We start from the raw sequence: 22385 nt of genomic DNA on the forward strand, positions 1-22385 counted from the left end.
TCTTCCCTCACCTTTGCCTCTCCCTGTCCTCAGGTTTCTCTCTCTCTCTCTCTCTCTCTCTCTCTCTCTCTCTCTCTCTCTCTCTCTCTCTCTCTCTCTTTGTCTCTTTTTCTGACTATTTCTTACTCTTTGACTGTCTCTGAGTCTTCACTCTGTAAGGATTTTCAAATCCCCCTTCCTTTCTACAGACAAAATACTCAGAAGTCTATTGATTCAGTCTTGGGAGGAGTTGTTTAGGGTATCTTTTGTAGAGACTTCTGAGGGCCACAGAACATTCATGTGTTGTTTTTTCATCTTTGTCACTAAATGGCTTTATGATTTAAGGAAAATTTCTGAACCTCCCTGTGTCTCAGTTTCACTGTCCATTAAAAAAGAAGATACCTGTCCTGTTGACTTGGAAGATTTTTTTAGGGTATAAAATGAATTAAAGACTCCCTCTATAAGTGCAAACTGCTGTTTTGTTAGCAATAAAGCCAATTTTATATTAAAACAAGTTTTAGCGTATGTTTTATTAATTCTGTTGTTTTGCAAATACATAGTTTTCTGGACACTTAACATTTTAAGAAGCCCATATTCTCAGTCTAAAAGGCAAAATGAATGCAGTGAGTAGTCTGTTACTTCATAGGATAGTTCTTGAATATGTGAGTGCCTCAAGACAAGTTTCTTATAAATAGCTTTGATTTACTCATTTACAAAAATAAGGAGTTGAACTAAATGTTTTCTAAGGTCCTTTTAATATAAATATTATAACTTTGGTGGAAAAAGTAACAGAAAGGCACTAATGCAAATTAAGTGTCATAGTTGCCTTAGCCATGTTTTTATAATGAGGCAAGACATAAATATACACATATAGTGTTCTGTGTGTTGAATGAGCATAATTGAGTTCTGTTTTATCCACAGAGTCTCTCTTCCAGCTCCTTTTGGAAATCACTGTTCGAAGTACTGGAATGAATGACAGCACAGGGCAGTCTCTGACAGCACTTTCCTGTGCTTGCCTCTTTAGTCTGGTGGCTTCTTGGGGAGAAACAGGAAGGACACTTCAGGCTATCTCTGCTATCCTCACCAACAATGGCAGCCATGCTTGCCAAACTATTCAGGTATTTTCACATTTATAGTTACCTAAAAAGTTTTAAGATACCAAGTTGGAATTTCATCTCAGTTTCTGTTAGTAAAACTTCCCTGCTTTTTCTCACTCATAGTGGTTTGAACTGTCCAACCTTGATACATAAATAATCTGTGGTATTTGGGCTGCATTACATGTGTGTTTAACTCTGTAGCATTAAAGGTAATAAAATGAAATTTAGCAAAACTGTTAAATCTATAGCCTGGTCTTTCTGTCAGCACCACAGCCTCTTCCTGTGCATTGTCTTGCTCTCTCCCCACTCCCACCTCCCATCTTGCCCTAAATTTTCAAGCTTAGAAATCTTTCATAGTTTCTAAATATCTTTTCTATGTTGAAAGAAAATTATATACCATTCTACTATATTTTGATTGGTTGATTATAGTTTTTCATGAATTGAATTGTTCTGAGTTACTTCAGCTTCACATAAGACATTTTAAGCTTTTCAATATCTGATTTTGGAATAAACTCTTCATCATCGTCAATGGTGGGAAATATAATTCTCCTTATGGGCAAACTTGATTTAATTCTTCTGGACAGTTCTGGATATAGAGAAAGAAGTTACAGTTTTAAGTCTCTGTTATGCGTTCTTCTCTGACCCCTTGGACAACCTCCAGAACAGGTGGAAGGGGTGCTTCAGTCCTGTTATTAGCAAGTCAGAGAGAGTAAAAGGAGTATATGGGTCATTTTCTGTGACTTATTTAGTACACTGAACTGTCCTGGCAAGTATGAGCAGTACCCTTGCTCTAGATTTCTGTTCTTATTTTTCCCTTTTTCTGCCCTACCTGTAATTCTCTTTTCCCTTTTTATGATCCTTAATTATTTTGAAGTTCTTCTAATGCAGTGGTTTTAAAACTGTTCTATAGCTGTACTCTGAGGGTTTGGTAAAATTTTAATTTTAAATTTGTGCTTAAAATACACAAATACTTCTTAATTTTGGCTTGTGTTTGCTCTAGTACAACAAGTAATTTTATTTAAGTTCTGTATTTGCATTACCAGTCTAATATGTTCTCATCTACAAAACTTTAAATTATGGGCAGTACTAGTTACCTGGTTTTGGAGAAAGATAAATATTTCAGTGTTTTAGCCAAAAAATGGAAGTTAATGTTTTTTGGTTTAAACATTTTTATCTGGGCCTGCTTGAGGTTCCCTTCTTATAGATGAACGTCTACTTGGCATTTTTTGCTGATATGCCAAATATGATCATTCTGAATTATTTATTTTCTCATAAATGATGATATATTACTAAAGTATCTTTATTTCATCTGTTTTGTGTTTGGGACATTTAAAAGTGTCTTTATTTTTTTCTTCTCTTCTGAATAGGTGCCAATGATACTAAATTCACTACAAAGAAGTGTACAGGCTGTGTTGGTGGGAAAAATTCAAATTCAGGATTGGTTTAGCAATGGCATTAAGAAAGCAGCTTTAATGCACAAGTGGCCATTAAAAGAAGTATCTGTCGATGAGGATGATGAGTGTCTACTTCAGAATGATGGATTTTTTCTTTATCTGTTATGCAAGGATGGATTATACAAAATAGGCTCTGGATACAGCGGGACAGTCAGGGTAATGTGATTCCTTATGGTTCTTAATCAAAGTGAAAGTTACATCCATACCAAATTGTGTACTGTTGTTGTCCAGCTTCATTTTTAGAGTGCCACCTAATTTTGATGTAATACTTTTTCTTTGAAAATCATAATGTGTCATCTATCCATTTATGTTGTTTTTCATTGATTATTAATTGTGAAACTGTTGATAGACTATTTTTTTGCTATTTTGCAGGGCCACATATATAATTCAACATCTCGCATCAGAAACAGAAAAGAAAAAAAGTCTTGGTTAGGGTATGCTCAGGTAGGAGAATATCCACAGTAAACCAAACTTTTCTTTCCTGTCTTTAAAAACGTGTGATACATAATTGTTTAATCAATAAATAATGTCACTTCTATTTAAGCAGAGATGGTATATTTTTAATATTATGGCCCAAACAATGATACAGTGTAGTGTTTGGAACAATGGTGGAGCATTCACAAGAGGTTTACTTTTAGTTCTGGCCCTGCTTCTTACTAGCTGTGACTTTGGTCAACTCAGTTAACTTATTTGATCCCCTGTTATTCAGCTGTAAAATGAGAATAAAAATGTCTTTGGTTGGAGTTCTTGTTTATATCAGCCTCTAGACATGAAGCAGAAATCACCGTTATCATTAGCAATTATGAACTGGGAATGTATCTGTGACCAGGATCCAAATTAGAGCTTCTTGCCACAACTATTCTAAATCTATTCTAGGTCAGTACCTTCCAAGGGAATAGTGTGTGACCTGCCCAGTAGATAGCTACCTGTGTGGAGGAACACACAAAGTATCACTAAAGAGAGAAAAAGCTAGGCTGTGTTGTTTTCATAATGCTGTGATCTCAGCACCTGACTAACATGGCCAAATGGTTTTCAGCAATCTGATAGATCTTTCCTCCTCTGTGGAGAGAAGCAAATGAACTGTGGATGAAGGGCCAGAGTATTTATTTTTATGTTATCTCTTCTTGAGAGGTGAAGCCCAACTTATCCTGTGGAAGAATATGAAGATGTCTCTGTATACCTGTTTTGCTTAGACTAACAGTTTGTTGGCAGCATTAGATAATAAAAGATAACTTGAAAACATTTTGAAAATTTAAGAAATAATTACTGTTATTCTATGAAAAATAATCCTGCTGTATCAACTATTAGGGAGATTCTGAAATTAAACTTTAAGTGTCAAATTAATTACTCAGTAATTATCTCAAAACTTAACCTAGTTTAAAATATTTCATCAAATTTTTACTTGACACTGCTGTATTTTACCTAAGAAATAATGCCATGGAAAATACATTATTATAGAAATGTGTTCAGTGGCATATCACTCCATCTAAAATGACTCTTCATTTTTAAATATTAACCTAAATATTTCAGTTATTTTTCCTTAAGTTATTTTTTAGACTAGTAGTGGGTATTTCTATTTTTTACTTGTCAGGTGATATAATAATTTTGAATAACATGCTTGTACCATCTTGGGTAGTGTATCTCATACATGTTTCTCAGACTGTAATAGTCAAATTGGTACCCAATGGTGTATAGTTCCTCCTAAGTATATCCATGTTCTTAAGTTTCTAATCTTTAATCTGTTTTAGACATTAATATTGACTTATTTCTATACCTCAAACATTTTATACAGACCTGTAAACTATTTTTCTGCTAGGTAGGTAATGAAAAATATTTTAACACATAACAGAAAAATTTTTTGTTATCAGGGCTATTTATTATATAGAGATGTGAATAACCACAGCATGACAGCTGTAAGAATAAGCCCTGAAACGCTGGAACAAGATGGGACTGTAATGTTACCAGGTATGTGACTTCAACTAGTCATTTGTTTTCTTCACAGGTGATTTTAAGAGGTATGCGAGTTAGGCTATTTAGACATTCATAGAATGTTTTGTGAGGAATAATTCTTGCTTACAGATAGGTTAAAAAAATCTTGACATGTGAAACATTTTACATATAAAATGTCTATAAAAAGTTAATGCACGTGAGGAAAACGGACATCAGAAACATGAAGTGTTTTTAATATTTGTTTTTAAACAGACATCAGAAATATAGTGTTTTTAGTATTTGTTTTCAAGTTCTTGCTCATTTGTAACCTGATCCCAGACCCTTACCCGATTAAGACTTTTTCTTCTACTGAATTAGTGGGTAATATTACTTTGTTGCTCTTAATAAAACCACATTCTGGCTGTCATATAACCTGGAGTAAAGAATCTTCTATTTATTACTTTGACAATAGTGCACTTTGTGTTTTGTTCTTTATTTTAAAAGGTTTTCAGAGAGAGATTTTAGGGTGTGTCAGGGATTTTTTTAATTTCATCATTTAACTTTGTAATAATACTCTGATAAGGCACTTTGGATACAATTCATTTTGCTTTGAGTTTGTACATATATATTTATCACTGAAATCACTGTGCTGTCTAAACTCTGAGGCAGTGAATCTTAAATTTTGTGAAGTACTGGGCAAATGTATAATATATTATGCATAAGTTCTTTGAATTTGCTTATACCTTTAATACATCCTAAAGGAGTTTGATGTGTCTATCAGTAATTTCATGGTAAGCAGCTATATTATTTCTATGCACTTCACCATCTGAAAATAATTGAGAACTACTTCTGAAGAACACATTTTGAAGGATAATTGCTCACAGGCTGTTTCTTAAATTTAAAGTATTCTTTATAACTTTATCATTATCAAATAACTCCATCAAAACTTCAAATAAACATTACTTGAACATTGCTATGTATGCATGTATCCAAATTAGTGTACCTGACATGATGTTAAGGTAAATGCCACATTTCATATGTGTTTCACAAATAAAGCTATGTTGTAAAACATGACTTATTAAAGCTGTTTTGTAAATAACTTTTCAGATACATCCTCAGTGGTTTGTTTGGTTTTATTTTTCAAATCATCACAAGTTCTGGTCCATATCTCTGGTTCTAATAATAATAATAATAATAAGTATTTTAAATAATGTACATAAACTTATCCACATACATATGTATATTAAAAGTAATCATATTTAATGTATGAGTGTCTTACAAGCAAAAAAAAAATTAATTGTAACCCATCTCCCATATATAACACTGTTAACATATTGGTGAATATCTTCTTGTCATTTTCCTATGTATATGTACATACTTGTAAAAAAGTGATCATATGCTACCTATTGATTTTTTAACCTATCTCTTTCACTTAATATTCTGAATTTATTTTCAGGGCCATCAGATAGTCTTCTACAGCATTATCATAATGGTATAAATATTCCCTTGATGAATATATTGGAATAGAATTTTCTTCCAATATTTTTGCCATATAAGTTACACTGTAATGAACATCCCTGTCAGTCACTCTTTGTGCAAGTCATCTTAGTATAATGTCCTGGAAGAAAAATTCTTAACCATCCCTTTTGCCCCAACAGATGGATACTAATGTAAAGGATTTACTTCTGAGAAACCCTGATTATTTTATAGTGACGTGAATGAGAAGACCTTTTGAAAGTGGTCTTACAGCTGTTTTACTTACTCCACCATGTATCATCCCTCTGCATCATTTAGCAAATGAAATGTGACTTCTAACAGTACAAATTTGGCTTTCTATGTTTCATAAATATGTACCATATTCATGGTGAAGAATGGACAGAACTTTGGGAGGATAGTCCTATGCTATGTATCTTCCAGACTGGCAGATGTTGCTTGATATGTTCCCGAAGATACTGTCTTAGAACATTACGTGATGGATAAAGAAAGGATAGAGAGAAAATCTTTTTGAAACCGCACAGCAGGAAGACTTGCCCTCAAGCCTGAAGAAAGCTGTTGTCATTCTTCTATTTCTTTGACCTGGACTGCAATTTCTTCAATAGTACTTTTCTTTTTTTCTAGCTGGAGACAACTCTGCTCTGTTGTTTTCCCTTCAAGAAGGAGCATAAGTGAATTGTCAGGTTTATAAATGGTAATAAGTACCATTTTTAAAATTGACATAAATCTGGTAATTCCTTGAGCTTCAAGTTCCAACTTATTTTTCAGTTTAGTTTATAGATATTTTCAACCTAGCATTGGTGAACTTAAACATTTTTTTCTTCTATTAATTGTCATTATAGCCTTTATGTGTTGGCATACCTTTGATACTGTGTCCTTATGTCATTTACTCTCCATGTGTGGTGACAGGTTGCCTCGGATCATGAGTTTTTGCTACTCTTCTTGCGCCGCTTCACTCCTCACCCCTGCATTTATCTGAAATTATAATGAGTTTTTCTTCTTTGCTTTTTAGTTTAAAATCTTACTGCTTAGAGCTTGAGAAGCATCTTTCTTGCGCCTCTTTGTATTCTGTACAGTGGACTAGGAACTCTTTCTTTCGATTTCTCCTCTCTTTGATTATCAAGTCTCTTGGGCTACCAGTGGGCCTGTCTCCCAGTTTGTATTTCCAGTTTGTGATCACTGAATTCTCTATTTGGTAAGGGTCTGCCTGTGTTTTGCATATTTATAATAAGGAAGTATGCTAGTATGAAGCTCCTGGGCAAAGAGATAGCATAATCCAGTTTATGTGGGTGGGCTCCATTACTGCATTCCAAAAACAGAATTTTAAGTTTTGTTGATTCAGGTGCAAATAAAAATAAAATACACTTTTTTGGTATTGTAATTAATGGAGAGATTCATCCTAGTTCCCTGCAGTTTCTTCGGGAGTGTGTGTGCTTTTATACATGCTTGCTGACCATTTGGTTTTCCAAAAGGATATGGTTTAGACTTACCTGTTGATTTTGCTTGTAGTTTCATGTTATTTAGTAGCAGTCACTAACACATGTCCCAGTGGTCCTTCTGTAATACCGGTATCCCTTGCTATAGTTGTGCTTGGGCGTTATTTCAATCAAAGTGTGTCATCCACTGTACAACAGAGATATATACTATATTGACAAAATATGGTATTCCAGGCAAAATATATAAGTACTTTCATATAAAAAGAAATATGTAAGCATAGATTTGTCTGTTATATGAAGGATGAACATTAAAATATATATAGCATGCTAAATGCTAACAATTCTGGAAATAAGTAAACTTCTAGGTGGAAACTCTACAACCAGTTATATTTTATAAAGCAAGGGATATCTGTAGCTGGACATCATAGACCTCAAATAGAAGAGCTTTAGTTCTATCTGTATTTTTCTGTACGCTAATGACTGTGATGTTTGTCTGAGGGTAGAGTTGCCTACGTTGCATGTGATTGTATTGAAATAATTATAACCAACATTATAGTTTGTTCATTGTGGTGCATGTCAGATCAGACTATATCTAATACTAACTCATTTTGAAATTAGGTGGGTTCTCAGGTCCTTGATTATGGAAGATTTATGAATGTAAGCACAAAATGTAATTAGTATTATTAGTTGAATTATTTAGTTTCTGCTAATTTGTAATTCTTTACTAAAAAGCACAATCTCTGAGTTTAAGTTTATCCTTATTGCGTGAAGAACTCTCATTGTGACTTCAACAGAGGAGTAAAGTCATTTTGTTAAGTGTTTCTATTGTAGCATAATTATTTTTCTTCTTTTTCACAGATTGCCACACTGAAGGTCAAAATATTTTATTCACTGATGGAGAATATATTAATCAGATAGCTGCTTCAAGAGATGTAAGTACTCTGAATCATGAGCAACTGGTGTAAATAGAATCCGTTTCTTAAAAATTATTTGTCTTTGTTTCTGTTTTTTTTTTATAGACAGGATGTAGAGCCTTAAAAGACTGATTTATGTGCCACCATACTATGGATGTTTTTTTTCTTTTAGGATGGCTTTGTTGTCAGAATATTTGCCACAAGCACTGAACCAGTGCTACAACAAGAATTACAGCTTAAGCTGGCCAGAAAATGCTTACATGCCTGTGGTATCTCACTATTTGATCTGGAAAAGGACTTGCATATTATAAGTAAGATGGTCAACTAAATCTCTTTGCCATATTTCAATTTTCAAGTTCTTTATTCTTTTGAAAACTAACACTGTGTTTTCACCAGCGTATGAAACTATAAAGCACATATATGAATTAATATGTGTAAGTACTAGGAAACATATATATGAACATTATTTAAAGGAAGTGACTAATGATTTTCCATTTTCATTTTGAATAGGGCACAAAAAATCAACTTCAATTTGATAAGAATTATAGATAGACAGCACTTGTGGATATCACTAGTATATATGCTTCATCTTTATTCAGTATTTGAAATTTTAAAAGCTTCTCTTGTGAATGTAACTAGAGTAATTTGAATAGTTCTGTTATTGAAACCTTTAAATTTTATTTGAACAGATTATCAGGATAGCCAGAGAATATCCCACAGAGTGTGAAAATGGTTATTGGCCTAACAAACTGATTCATAATCTTTCATTTGGATACAGAAATACAATCAGAGAGTATTTCTTGGACTTAGTGTACTTACTCTTGCAGCATCTTAACAGTAATTAGGATCACTAGTTCCCATGAGGGTCTCAACTTTTGCCATGCTACTTCAGGTTTTAACTTATGAGATTCTTTGCAAGACTCACCTTTCTTGACTGCCCTCTCATTAAATTTAATGAAATTGATATTAGTGATTTACTTTGCATATTTATTTAATTATATAGTATTTTTGTAATTCTTCCATAGACAAATACTGAATTGAAATGATAGTTTTTAATTTAGAAAAGCCTATAAGCTAATTACTAGTTTGTATAATTGGATAAAATCATAAAATGTACCATACTCATAGTTTTACAGATTGAAAATATTGTAAATGTGTGTATGTGCACAGATATGAATTCAAATTCATGGAGTCACTACATGAAATGTTTTTCTGTAGAAAGAAGAATGGAACAGAGAATCTAAAACACCTTATTTCAAATATCTGCATGATATTGGTCAAGCCCAAAAGTCTCTGTGTTTAGACAAACCTCAGCAAGTTTTATATTTGCTTATTTGTAAACCAGGCAATATAGTTTAAGTATCAAATAGGAAAAGGTTCATGCATTATAAAATGTCTAATTGCAAATAGATGCTCAGTAAAAATTTGCTCATTCATTCATCAATTCAAGAAAGATTGCTGATATTTATTTAAATTTTTTATATTTTAAAAATTAATTTGTCATGAGTTTGGAACAAACTAAAAAACTTATGTTAACTCTATTTCCTTGGAATAGTGTTCCTACTGTTAATTTTTTAAAAAAATTCAGGCATATGACATTTTCTTATTATTGTTTTTGAATATTAATTGATTTTAATTACTTTTTTAATCACTCAAATAGTGCAAGTAGTGTTTGAAGTTATTCATATTAAAATATAATAGTATTTATCAGTTTTGTTGTTTTTTCAGGTACAGGATTTGATGAAGAGTCAGCAATTCTTGGTGCAGGACGAGAGTTTGCACTAATGAAAACAGCCAATGGAAAGGTAAATTACTCTTGGTATTAAAAATTAACATTCTCTGCTTTAAGAGATAGTTGGTATAGTTAGTTGATTAATTTACATAGTTCATATATTCATACAATCATATTTAAAATTTTTATTTAAAATTTATGTTCTTTATATGGTAAATTTTTATTCATGTTGAAATAGTATGAAAGAAAGTAGTGACATTTAAGACTATAAAACTATAAAATGTTCAATTTTTATGAATATTTAGTTTAATTATGGAGCTCTTTGTGTAATTCTTTGAGTTGGGGGAATTCACATTTTCTTTGTATTTTGATAAGTAGGATATCCACTGCAAATTTCTGTAAATGTGCAGAAATATGCAGACTACAAGTTGAGGGAAGTAGGGACACACTAAATTAAGTTATAGATTGAGAGGTCAATCTATAGAGACAGAATCTTCTGACTTACTAGTAAATAAATAAATAAAATAAGGTAATTAAAAGGATTCTGAAAATTAAAACTACTAGGCAAATACAGTATATTTATATATAGGCTTTTTATGCTGGGAAAAATGAATTGAGAATTTTATGCATTTCATACTGTTGTGAGTTTGGAGTATAGTTATATACTTTCAAAGATTATAACTATCCTGAATAGATATGAAAAACTACTGTGAACTGTGTCATTGGAAAAATTTGACATTTCTCTCCTGTTCAGCTCACAGAAGTTGAATAGTGTAAAAAAAAAAGAGTTTGGTTTCTTGTTGTTTTTGTTTTCAATAAAATATGAAAGTTATTTTTTTCTCATGTGAAAGCTAGTGTACTACTCCAAAAAGCACTATAATTCCTTTTTTTGTCCCCCTCATACATAAGATATATTACACCGGGAAATACCAGAGTCTTGGAATCAAACAAGGTGGTCCTTCAGCAGGAAAATGGGTTGAGCTACCAATTACAAAATCTCCAAAAATTGTTCACTTCTCAGTTGGACATGATGGATCCCACGCCCTTCTAGTTGCAGAAGATGGAAGCATATTCTTTACAGGATCTGCTAGTAAAGGAGAAGATGGAGAGTCAAGTAAGTTGACTGGCCAACTGCACATAAGTAAAACTACTGTGGAATTTGTTAACATAGTGTATATTCGTTTCAGTAGCACTAACCTCACTAAGTTAGAGGATTTTACATTGGGGCATAATCAGTTAATGGTAGTGATGCACTGTTCATTAAAGAACTGTGATTGCTGATTTCATTCTAGAGTTCATATTCATGAATTTTTATTCTCTATTCATATCTCTATTCATCTGTTTTATCAGTTGGTGTTATTTTAAAAAACTTACTTATTCCAATATATTCTTTTAGGTGATCCAAAATTTTTAAAGGAATATATGTTTCATATTGAAATAAACTTTTGTAACCTTGTATAATAGTGTCAGTTACGGGTCACTGTTCTTGGTGTTATTTCTCTGTGATGAAGTATTCCTAAGCAATGAAAAATAAACAATTTTGTTTATGTCTTATCTTTCCTATACTTCTATTCAGTCTTCCTCAGTGTCAGAAGGATTATTCTCTTTTTGTAACTTCTCCTATGCTTCTGCATTGCAGCACAGTGGAGTAACATGTTATGAGGATTAGGTGTGAAGTCAATATCTAACATGAAAATCCTGTAAATAAAAGTTGTCTTGAAAAAAATCCCTGAAAATAGCCATGAAGTGTATATCATAGCTCAGAAAATTCAGTACAGCCAGTTTTTCCTTCTAGCATTTGTAAGACATTTTTCCTCTTTTGCTTGAGCACCAGATAATGTAGTTGCCATACATATGTATGTGGATCATGTTATATGAAAAAATATAATGCCATTTTAAACCCTGGAATTGTACCCAGCACAACAATATGTATTTTCCTTCTGAAAGGCATGCAAGAACTAGGGTTGACTGAAGGAACAGAAGATTGATATTTCCCATCTTTTGCTTATTTTGGGGATTTAGTTTTTGAGAGCAAAAGCTGCTTGAATCATGATCCATATTTAAATTTATTTGCTCTCCCTTCATATGTATATTTCCCTGCATTACAATCTCATTGACTAGGTTTAGCTGCTTAATAAATATATGTTAAATGAGTGAGGACATAATTTTTATTTTCTAGGATCTAGCATAAAAATACATGTTAGGTGGAGTTTGAGAGGTGTTGATAATGTAAATAGCTAATCTAGAGATTGGGCTTCCCAAAAGTTTGGTAGAAAATTGGTGTTTTCCATTGGAAATTTCAGTCTGCTACAAAGAAGATTTCATGTGATAGCCTAAATATTAACCAGATGAAGCTTGTAGATTGACTCATTTTAAATGACATGTTGGGAAGTGCAGGCCTTTGTGAAAATAAATAAACAAACTGTATCCTCAATGCATATGATATGTTTTTTCATTGGGCTTTATATACAAGCCATTTCTTTAATTTGTACATAGATGCCTTAGATTAATTTAATTTTTTTTAAGCTAAGAGCAGACGGCAATCAAAACCCTATAAACCTAAAAAGATCATTAAGATGGAAGGAAAGATTGTGGTGTATACAGCCTGCAATAATGGAAGTAGTTCTGTTATTTCTAAAGATGGAGAGCTATACATGTTTGGAAAGGATGCCATATACTCTGATAATACAAGTAAGTTAAACATTTCATGTTTATGCAAAGAAGTACAATAGTAGACATTATGTTTTGTGAAGATATGTCTAGAAAATTAACATCTGGAGCATGCTTTCTGTACATTTTTCACATTTCTTTCCAAATACAACATTTTGTTATTCCTTCCTGTCCTATTGCTGGAACACTGTCACTAGTTTCATGTAGACCCATCCTGAGGCTTGGCAAGTGCACCTCTACTTTAGCTATAACTTTCTCTGGAGAGCTTTCCCTGACTAAATTAAGATGCTCATGTGACATGTTGCTGGTAGTATCCTGGGGAAATGATTTTCATAACATAACTGATTTGTAGTTGATCTCCCTTTAGGTAGTTAGAGAGGGACTATGTCTCTTATTTACTGTTACAGTTCCAGTGCCCAGCAATGTCTGGCAAATGGGTAGGATCTCAAGAATTACTTAAGTGACTGTGTGACTGATAAATCAAAAGCTTAAGTGGTGGCTGTGAGGAATAGAACTAGCCAGGTAAAGAGTTTTATATTTTTTAAACTGTAATCTCAAAAACTTGTCATACTTGGATGATGGATTTTCTTTCTAGCATTTAGGAATGAGTATAATATGGCAACACACTTAGAAGGATTCTATATGAGATATATATGTAAGGCCTATGAATTTCTTTGCAAAAAGAAAACCAGAATTAATAAAGCTTCTGATTGGAAGTTTAAGTGATTGTTCCTACTGGGGAAATGACATACATCAAGTATTTATAACAATTATTAAGATGAACTATACTCAGGTGACATGTGGGTTGACATAATGTTGGTAACATTTAGATTCTCAGTTGCCCTCAACTGTCAGTGAATCAAAATTTGGGGGTGGGCCTTATAGTTTTAAATAATATTTAATATAAATATTTCTTGCTAAAATCCTCTTGGCTAGACCTGATAGAAACTTGTGCATTTATTTACCAAATATTTACTGAGAACTGACCGTATGTCAGGGATTCGTGGACCAGACAAACCTGCCCCCTTTCTTTTTGAGGATGGCAGAGACAGCTGGACATTTTAGAACTTAAATATCAGAGAGTTATGGTTTTATGGTTATGGATGTAGGCTCAAATCCTGACACTGGAACCTTTTTGTTGGCTAACTAGCTTAAATTATCTTTTCAGAGCTTGTGTTTTTTTTTTTTCCACCTGCAAACGGGAGTTAATGACTATATCGGTTTCATATGATTGTTAGATTACAGGAGACACTGCTTATAAAATTCCTACCACAGAGCCTGGCACATTTAAGGACTCAAGATGTATATTGGTATTACTGTTAGTAGTAATAAATCCTATTGCTGTATATCCATATCTTTCTCTAGCATGTGAAATGTAGTTGACCCTTGAATAACACAGGTTTGGACTGTGTGGGTCCACTTATCCATGGATTCTTTTTATTAAATGCATTGGAAAAAAACTTCAGAGGTATCTCTGACAATTTAAAAAAAGCATTTTCTTTTCTGTAGCTTACTTTATTATAGAATACAGTATATAAGATGTATAACATACAGAACATGGGTTAATGGACTGTTTATGTCATCAGTAAGGCATCTGGTCATTAATAGGCTATTTGTAACTAAGTTTGTGAATAATCAAAAGTTAGATGCACATTTTTGATTGCGTGGAGGATCAGCTCCCCTATCCCCTGCATTGTTCTAGGGTCACCAATACTAAAATGGGATTTTTTGAGGTGTACTTAACAAAAAAGACCTAAGCTGGAAGGGAAGGTTACCTTAAGTTGTATCTGAGCTAATAATATAGAATTGTTTTCCCAAAGCATAATATGAGAATTATATTACTATTTGTAATTTAAATAAAATAAATGCTTTAATTTTTAAAAAAGTTTTTATTTTAGTGTATGTTGGAAATAATAAACAGTTTTTGATTTTTATTGTTAGTACTCAATAAGGTTAAACATGCTTCAGTCAATTTAAAACAAATGCAGCAAATACAAATATGGATGGTACTTGGATATGGCAATTACAGTGAAAGTAATATGTGAACAAATGAAATTTAGGAACTAGCTATATATTAGATTGTGGAAGAAAACATGTAGATTAAAAAGGGTTGAAAAATACTGCTTTGAAAATCTTAGACTTCTACAAAAACAGTGTTATTTCAGTGTACTCTGGTGAGTATTTTACTTTGTTTTGCTGAGGCAAGTCAAAGCAGGCAAAGTGCATGATTTATAGGCTCCTTTGTGTTTAGACCAGGGAAGTTTGAGAAGTAGTGACCTTTTTGAGAACTGATGAGAAGTGTTGCCATTTAGAGCAAACATTCAGGAGAAGCAGGCTTTCAGGAGAAGAAAGCATTCAGGAGAAGCAAGCTTGAGCTAATGTCACAGTAAAGATTTGTCCCAAGTCTGGATGATTACATTTTAAGATTTTGAAGCTTCATTATGAAATTACAGAATTAATTTATTGATACTCTGCCTGTCTTTTCATTACTTATTTCCCATTTTGGTAGGTTCTTTCATCCCAGAAATGAAAAGTTATACATTGAGGTGGTCCTTTTACATTATGGATGATTTCCTAGGCTCAGAAAGGGTTTTTTCTTGTTCTTAACAAATTTGTACATTTTCTGTAGGTTTGGTAACAGATTTGAAGGGCCATTTTGTAACTCAAGTGGCTATGGGCAAAGCCCATACTTGTGTTTTAATGAAGAATGGAGAAGTTTGGACATTTGGTGTGAATAATAAAGGACAGTGTGGGCGAGACACTGGTGCCATGAATCAAGGGGGGAAAGGTAGGTTTTCAATGTGTGGATATTAAATTTTGTGTTCTTTTCATTAGTTTTTTCAGAACAACATGAAGAATCTTACTCTTTTAGGAACCAGTGGCTCTTTAATTTCGTACTTAAAATTAGGAAAACTATTGTATTATTTATTTGACAACATATCGCTGGAATAACCAAATACACTTTAGACTTTCAATTTCTGAGCAAATGAGTTTGCTTGTGTGTTTTCCTTAATTTTATATAAAATATAAGAGCATCTCTTTGATTTAGCATTTTTGGTGACCAAATTATTATTCCAGAAAAGTACATTCTTCAAACTTTGTTATTAGTTCCTTTTATACCGCATGCTTTCAGTTTCAACCATTGTTGGCAGCAGTCTGTCTGGCAAATACTCTCTTCTGATTTATCAGCTTGTGCTACCTGTAATTTAATCAGTTCTTGTCAAACGGATGATCCTTAAGACTGTTGACCCTTTATGAAGAGCTAAACTGTAGATGTACCTTTGCCACTGTATCCTTCATCCCAACACTCAGTCTGCTGAAGGGAAAATACGGTTTTATCCTTTGCCATGTTTGTTGTGATTGGTTTCTGTTTTTGCTTTTTGGGTTTTTTTGGCATACTATGTGTTTACTTCTTTCTTGGTGTTGCCTTTTGCTCTGCCTGCTATCAGTGCTATCCTATGCTCTTCATTACTATTCATTTTTTCTTTTTTTAATTTTGTGTGGACTGGGAAATAAGAAATGTATATTATTAGCAATAAGCATCAAACTGTGTTTAAAGTACAAATGAGTTTGAAGATTAATATTTGTGTAAGTTAACAAAAACAAATTTAGCTCTTTTGGAGCCTTCTTGATGGCAGACTCATCTGGATATCAAGAGCTCCCTGTTTTTTTCTTATTTATATGCATGTGTACTTAAAATACTTTGGTTTTTAAAGCAAGTCTATTAGAGCAAATTGATTCTAAAAAAAGAAGGAAGAATGAAGAAAAAAGAAGTGCTTCATTCCAAAGTGGAAATCCTTTTTCTTCTTTCTAAACTAGTGAACAGAAGTTTTGGATAATATCTACTTGTTAAAGAGAAGAGAAGCAGTTCGTTTACTATATGTGATATAAATATATATTCAGATTGTTTTATAAAAGTTCTAAGCTGAACAAAATTGTTTATTACTCTGAAACTCTTGTGAACATTTGACATAAATTTATACCTATATTCTGGACTCTTACTGTAAATTTTGTAATAGCCAAAATAAAATTGTTAAAAGATTTCTTACTTAATAGAAACCATACCCACTCTGTTAGTAAGCAATGAATTGGAAAGCAGACTAGCAGTGTAAGACACAAAATGAACACAGATTGCAGAATCATTAATTACTATGTATCTCTCCAGTTAAAACCATAGAATAATTTTGCAAATTTTTGTACTTAAAGTGGAATCATATTGTATGAACTCTTTTATGTCTAGTTTCTTTTTACTCAACTCTATGAGATTCATCCATATTTTTACTAAAGATTGTTCACTCTAATAACTGTGTAGTATTAAATTGTAATTTGTGTAAATATGCCACAGTTCTAAAATATTTTCTATTATTACGGACATTAGAATAGTTTTTAGTTTAGGTTATTAGGAATAGTTTTGCTGTGAACATTTGTAGTATGTGTCAGTGAAAAAATCTGTGCATTTCTTTTGGGTATATAATTAGGAGTAGTATTGCTGGGTCTCATATTTTCTTTTGATTTGCATTGCCTTGATTATTAATAGTATATTGACTGTCTCTTCAAACTTTTCTTACTTTGCTTGCCTTTTTCTTACTGATTTTATAGGGATCTTTTAATATGTTGTATGTGTTGCACATATCTTTGACTAACCTATTTTGACTAACTTGACTATCTTTTTTTTTAACTTTGGACTGTCTTATCTTTTACATTTACTTACAGTTTCATTTGTTATATATAACTTTTAAATTTTAACTACAAGTTTTTCATTATTTTTCTCTATAAATTTTTTCTTGATGTAGTTAGGTTGGAGCCTTTATTTTCTATATGGATGAGAATCAGTTTTTCTATTTAGCTATGTGATTGGGATTGCTTTGAATTTAGAGATTAATTTGAAGAGAATAGTTATAGTACTGTTAGTATGACTAGAAGAGTAATACATGTAGACCCAGGTACAGGTAGGTACTCAATATATCTTAGCTATTGTTGTTATTAAAAATAGTCATTCAGGCCTTCTTCAGCATTGTTTTATTTTAACTGTAGGTATAGTTATCCAGCACTTGGTTATCTAATTTCCCAGCCTCCACAGATTTGAAGTTGCATAAAAGAAAACTGTATGTTCTTTGAATTTATTTCTTGATTAAACAGATGAATAGACAAGTATAAGTGATAAGACAATAAGGTTGACTAAGAATAAGAGATAAAGTGGATGAGTTATACCTTGACTTTGACGACCTAAGTCTAAAGAAAGATAAACATAAAAAATCTGATTCGCATAGATTTGCTCTTTCCATTATATGCTCTTGTAGCACTGTATATTCTTTCATAGTCCTATCTCGGTTGTAATTTACACTTTTCTGTATGGTGATTTGATTAGTATCTGTCCTTCTCACTGGATTATGAGCTTTATGAGAGTTCATTATTATGGTCCTCAATTCCTAGAGCATAGGTCTACAAACCATAACCTGATGCTGGATCTACTCAGTGGCCTGCTTCTGTATGGCTCTCCAAACCAAGAATAGATTTTACATTTGTGCTATTTAAAATGTGACAGAGACCTTCATGTCCCACGAAGTCTAAATTGTTTGCAATATGGCCCTTTACAAAAGTTGCTGACTCTGCCATAAAAGAATGGCTGAGACATAGTAGATGTTAAACAAAAAAAAAAAAGTTGAATGAATTATATCAAAATTAAGTTGTAATTGAAGTATGAACAGGCTTTGAGGAAATAGTGACTGACTCCCTGGGAAACGTGGTAAGTGCTTTCATAGGAAATGACTTCCTAGCTGAGTTTTTGAAAGCTAAAGAGGAATTTCTCTTGTAAATGAGATAGACACAGATGGAGCAAGAATGAGCAAACGCCCTGACTATCTAAGAGGACACATGATGCTTAGAAAGCAGAGGAAATTTAGGTTCAGGTAGAATGTAGTTTTCTTGGAAGAAATGAGGTTGGAGAAATTTGGGAGCCATATTATGACTGACTATATCATACTGAGGAGTTTTTTTTTTTTAAAGAACTTAGAAAGACATTGGAGGTTTATAAATTGTGAAGTCCAAAGATTAAGTTCTAAGAATGTGATTGCTAGCAGTGGGAGGGAATTTTAGAGTGGAGGGACTCTTGGCTTAGAGTGTGATTAGAAGAATTTATTTGGTTTGTTAAATGTAAGTGTTGGCAGTGAGGATGGAAAGGAGGCACTAAAATTAGAAAAAAACTTAAAGTGTGACTGATAGAAAGTAACAGTCAAGAGATATTCCTGCCTTCCCTCTTTTCGCAGAAAGGAAATGGGGAGAGCAGTTATTAGTGGTCCCTGAATTAAACCTTATTTTTCTTGCTCTTATATTTTTAGCATTTTTTGTATATTCACTTGGGTTGCATCTGTTAAGTATTTTTTAGTTGGGAAATATATTTTTAGGTATGAGAATAATATACATAAAAATTATAAACTGATCTGTCAAATAGGGTTTGGAGTTGAAAATATGGCAACAGCAATGGATGAAGACCTGGAAGAAGAATTAGATGAAAAAGATGAGAAGTCCATGATGTGCCCTCCAGGCATGCATAAGTGGAAGCTGGAGCAGTGCATGGTGTGTACTGTCTGTGGGGACTGTACAGGCTATGGAGCCAGCTGTGTCAGTAGTGGGCGTCCAGACAGAGTCCCTGGAGGGTAAGAAGATGATTAATACCAGAGGAGTATAATATTAGTAAAAATGTGCAGAACACATTTCTTTTCAAAATTATTCCAGAGTGTATTCTACTGTGTTGGCATGTACTTAAAATTTTTAAATTGTTTTCTCTTATAATAATTTCTAATTTAGTGTCATGTTATTTAAGTTGCTTTTCTTCCATCCAATTTATTTTAATCATTATTTAAAAACAGATAATAAATTTCTTCAAGGCTGAGGGCTGTGCCTTCATTTGTATTCTTTTCCTAGGACTGCTCTAACACCAAATACACATTCACTTTTGTTGAACATGAATCTTTTCTGACTAGAATTATCAAAAATATACTTTACTCAATTATGGATATATAATTTTTTGGAATTAATTTACTGCTCGTAATTGTAGAAGTTCTAGTTCTAGTTCTTCACTTCTAAAATTGTATTTTACCTGTTAAATTTATCATTTTACTCTTTGTTTGACTACTTATTTTCTTCAGGGTCTTGTATTATTGTTATTTGAAAGTTAGTATGTGAGTATAGCAGAATCATAATGCAGGTTTTTCCCTAGAATGTTAGCAAGAATTTTGAGTCCTATGTTGTTGTTGCCATCTATAACCAACATAATATAATAAGGTATCCTTTGTAAGATCAACTTAATTATGATAGATCTTCTCTTCATTAAGGTCGGCTGATTAGGATAATTAGCTGATATTGGGAAGTAGGGGGAATCTTGTGAAGAAAAACCCAGAATGAGGACAGCCATTCCCCCCCTTCACCTTCCTGATTTGACACCTCCTTCTCCCCAAATAATTTCTGGGTCTAAGATGACTGTATTTCTGGGTTTATACTTATCCTAACATAGATGAATAGATCATTAACAAGCCTTTTCTTTTAGATTATTGAAATAATGATTTTTTAACAATACATTTTCTTGGCCTTTTTTAGCTAATGTAAAAATATTTTGACACTCTTTATCAAAGGGTAATATTTCTTCTGCAAAGCTGTATGTTTTGCTCTGTTTACTAAATTTAAGCCCCTAACCTCTTTGTTTTTAAATTTAATTTCAATACAGAATCTTTTTTTTTTTTAATGTTGGAGTTGAAATTTATCTTCCTGGATCTCTTCCAAGCTGTTTCCATTAAAATTAAGTTTCCCCAGTCTCTGGAATTAATCACTTGATAAATACCATAAATATCATATTTCTGAGTTCTCTGGTCCTTCCTGAAATTATTGTTTATATGTCTTTTCCCCCAGAGGTTTACTATCAGTGTCAATATTTATAGATATAATGAACAATACCTAACCAAACACAGTAATTTCTTTATTAATGAAGCAGAAATTAATACATGAGTAAAGTCAACATAGGAATATATGCCAAGGCACCAATCACTATTAAAAATGACTTTAATTATTATAAAATTGTTACTACATATCGTAGAAAACAATTAGAATTAAACATTATTTTTTAAATAGTGCCTATGGACAATTCAATAGGGCATATTATTCTATCAGTTTTAACTATTGTAGTTAGTGATCCTCCAAATTGTCAAAAATGCTTATATTTAAAAGTCGGTTTTCACAGGGCACCTATGTGTATCTTTCAGAACTGCTGCCAGGTAGATCCTTTCTTTTGTACCCTCACAAATCTAGATACCAGAGGCTCGGTAAGGCTGTCTAAAGGTTTTCAGGACGGATCTAATAAACAACATTAAAGATGTAACTTCTACATCAACAAAATCTGTGACTAAAGTTAGTTGTTCATGGATCCTCTAGCCAACTTCTGGGGGTGATTTTTGTAATCAAATACCATATGCTTAGATAACAACTGATATGAAAAGAACAAATAAGAGGAAAAGGAACAAGTAATTAAACACAGTGAAAGGGGAGAATGAGAGATGATGGCATATAAAAAGGGGAGGGGAACGCTGACATACTATGAAGCTGACCAGCTGGACTCGCTCAACTGAAGGCTGCCCACACCTCCCTTATATTGTCTGGTAGGTAGTAGCGTTGTTTGTCTTGTTAACCAGCCAACACAGCCAGCCCATTTCATAGTAAAGCTGCTCGTGCTTCATTCATTGTTAAAACCTTTAGCTGTTCTGAAGATAGCAGAATCCATTTGTATTTTCTGGAGAAATATACCAATTATGCTTATAAGAAGCTTAATAAACTCTTGTTTTTAATTATGCATCCTATCATACCTTTTCTTTAAAATGACACATCTGAATCAGAAGGGGGATTTCATTGCTGACTCATTTAACTTAATCTCAAAAAATGCAGAAAAGATGTTACAGGAAAGAGTTTTAAGGAAAGAGTAGCAGAATTTCAGTTTCTTTTTTTTTCCCCCAGCATCTGTGGTTGTGGTTCTGGAGAATCCGGCTGTGCTGTGTGTGGATGTTGCAAAGCTTGTGCAAGAGAGTTAGATGGTCAAGAGGCAAGACAAAGAGGAATTCTTGATGCTGTGAAAGAGATGATACCATTAGATCTTCTGTTAGGTAATTTGATTGATTGTACTAAATACCTTGTCCTCAACTCAATGATTCTGATAGTTTAAATAATTTCTATTTGATATATATTTTAAAAATACAATAATAGCAAATTATGCAATACTGTTTGTATGGTGACTGACAATATGTCATTAATTAAAGAAAGATTATTTTTGCTATTTTTGCTTAAATTCTTGCATTGAAAATAATTTGTGTTTTGGACAGTATTTTTGTTAGCTTTTGCTCCCATGAATTTCATATAGTTCTGTCGTATCTTTTATATAACAGATGTATGTTGTTCTGTGGGTTTTTTTTTTTCCAACCATCTAGCTGTTCCAGTACCCGGGGTTAACATTGAAGAACACCTTCAGCTGCGACAAGAAGAGAAACGGCAGCGTGTAATCAGGAGACACAGATTAGAGGAAGGAAGAGGTAAGATGAAGCTGCAAAGGAAAAGTGTATTAAATTCCATTTTATTACCCTATATTGAGACTACTGAATAGGCTGATTTCCTAAGAAATTGACATTAGTATTAGTAACATT

General features: G+C 32.7%; 1 protein-coding gene across 15 annotated transcripts in view; it reads left to right on the forward strand.

Moving 5' to 3' along the window:
• MYCBP2 (MYC binding protein 2) overlaps positions 1-22385 on the forward strand; it is a 241384-nt gene that overhangs the window by 50337 nt on the left and 168662 nt on the right. For 14 of the 15 annotated variants that reach the window (XM_073212475.1, XM_073212476.1, XM_073212480.1 and 11 more), the window contains exons 5-17: positions 901-1097; positions 2444-2686; positions 2903-2974; positions 4399-4495; positions 8248-8321; positions 8476-8614; positions 10032-10108; positions 10945-11149; positions 12562-12726; positions 15335-15493; positions 19157-19361; positions 21706-21851; positions 22173-22274. In XM_073212475.1, coding sequence (XP_073068576.1) covers positions 901-1097; positions 2444-2686; positions 2903-2974; positions 4399-4495; positions 8248-8321; positions 8476-8614; positions 10032-10108; positions 10945-11149; positions 12562-12726; positions 15335-15493; positions 19157-19361; positions 21706-21851; positions 22173-22274 — 1881 coding nt within the window. The remainder of the gene's footprint in view (positions 1-900; positions 1098-2443; positions 2687-2902; positions 2975-4398; positions 4496-8247; positions 8322-8475; positions 8615-10031; positions 10109-10944; positions 11150-12561; positions 12727-15334; positions 15494-19156; positions 19362-21705; positions 21852-22172; positions 22275-22385) is intronic. The other variant, XM_073212485.1, reaches the window with a different exon arrangement.

Source organism: Manis javanica, chromosome 9 (assembly GCF_040802235.1).
Source record: "Manis javanica isolate MJ-LG chromosome 9, MJ_LKY, whole genome shotgun sequence".
NCBI classification, from domain to species: Eukaryota; Metazoa; Chordata; class Mammalia; order Pholidota; family Manidae; genus Manis; species Manis javanica.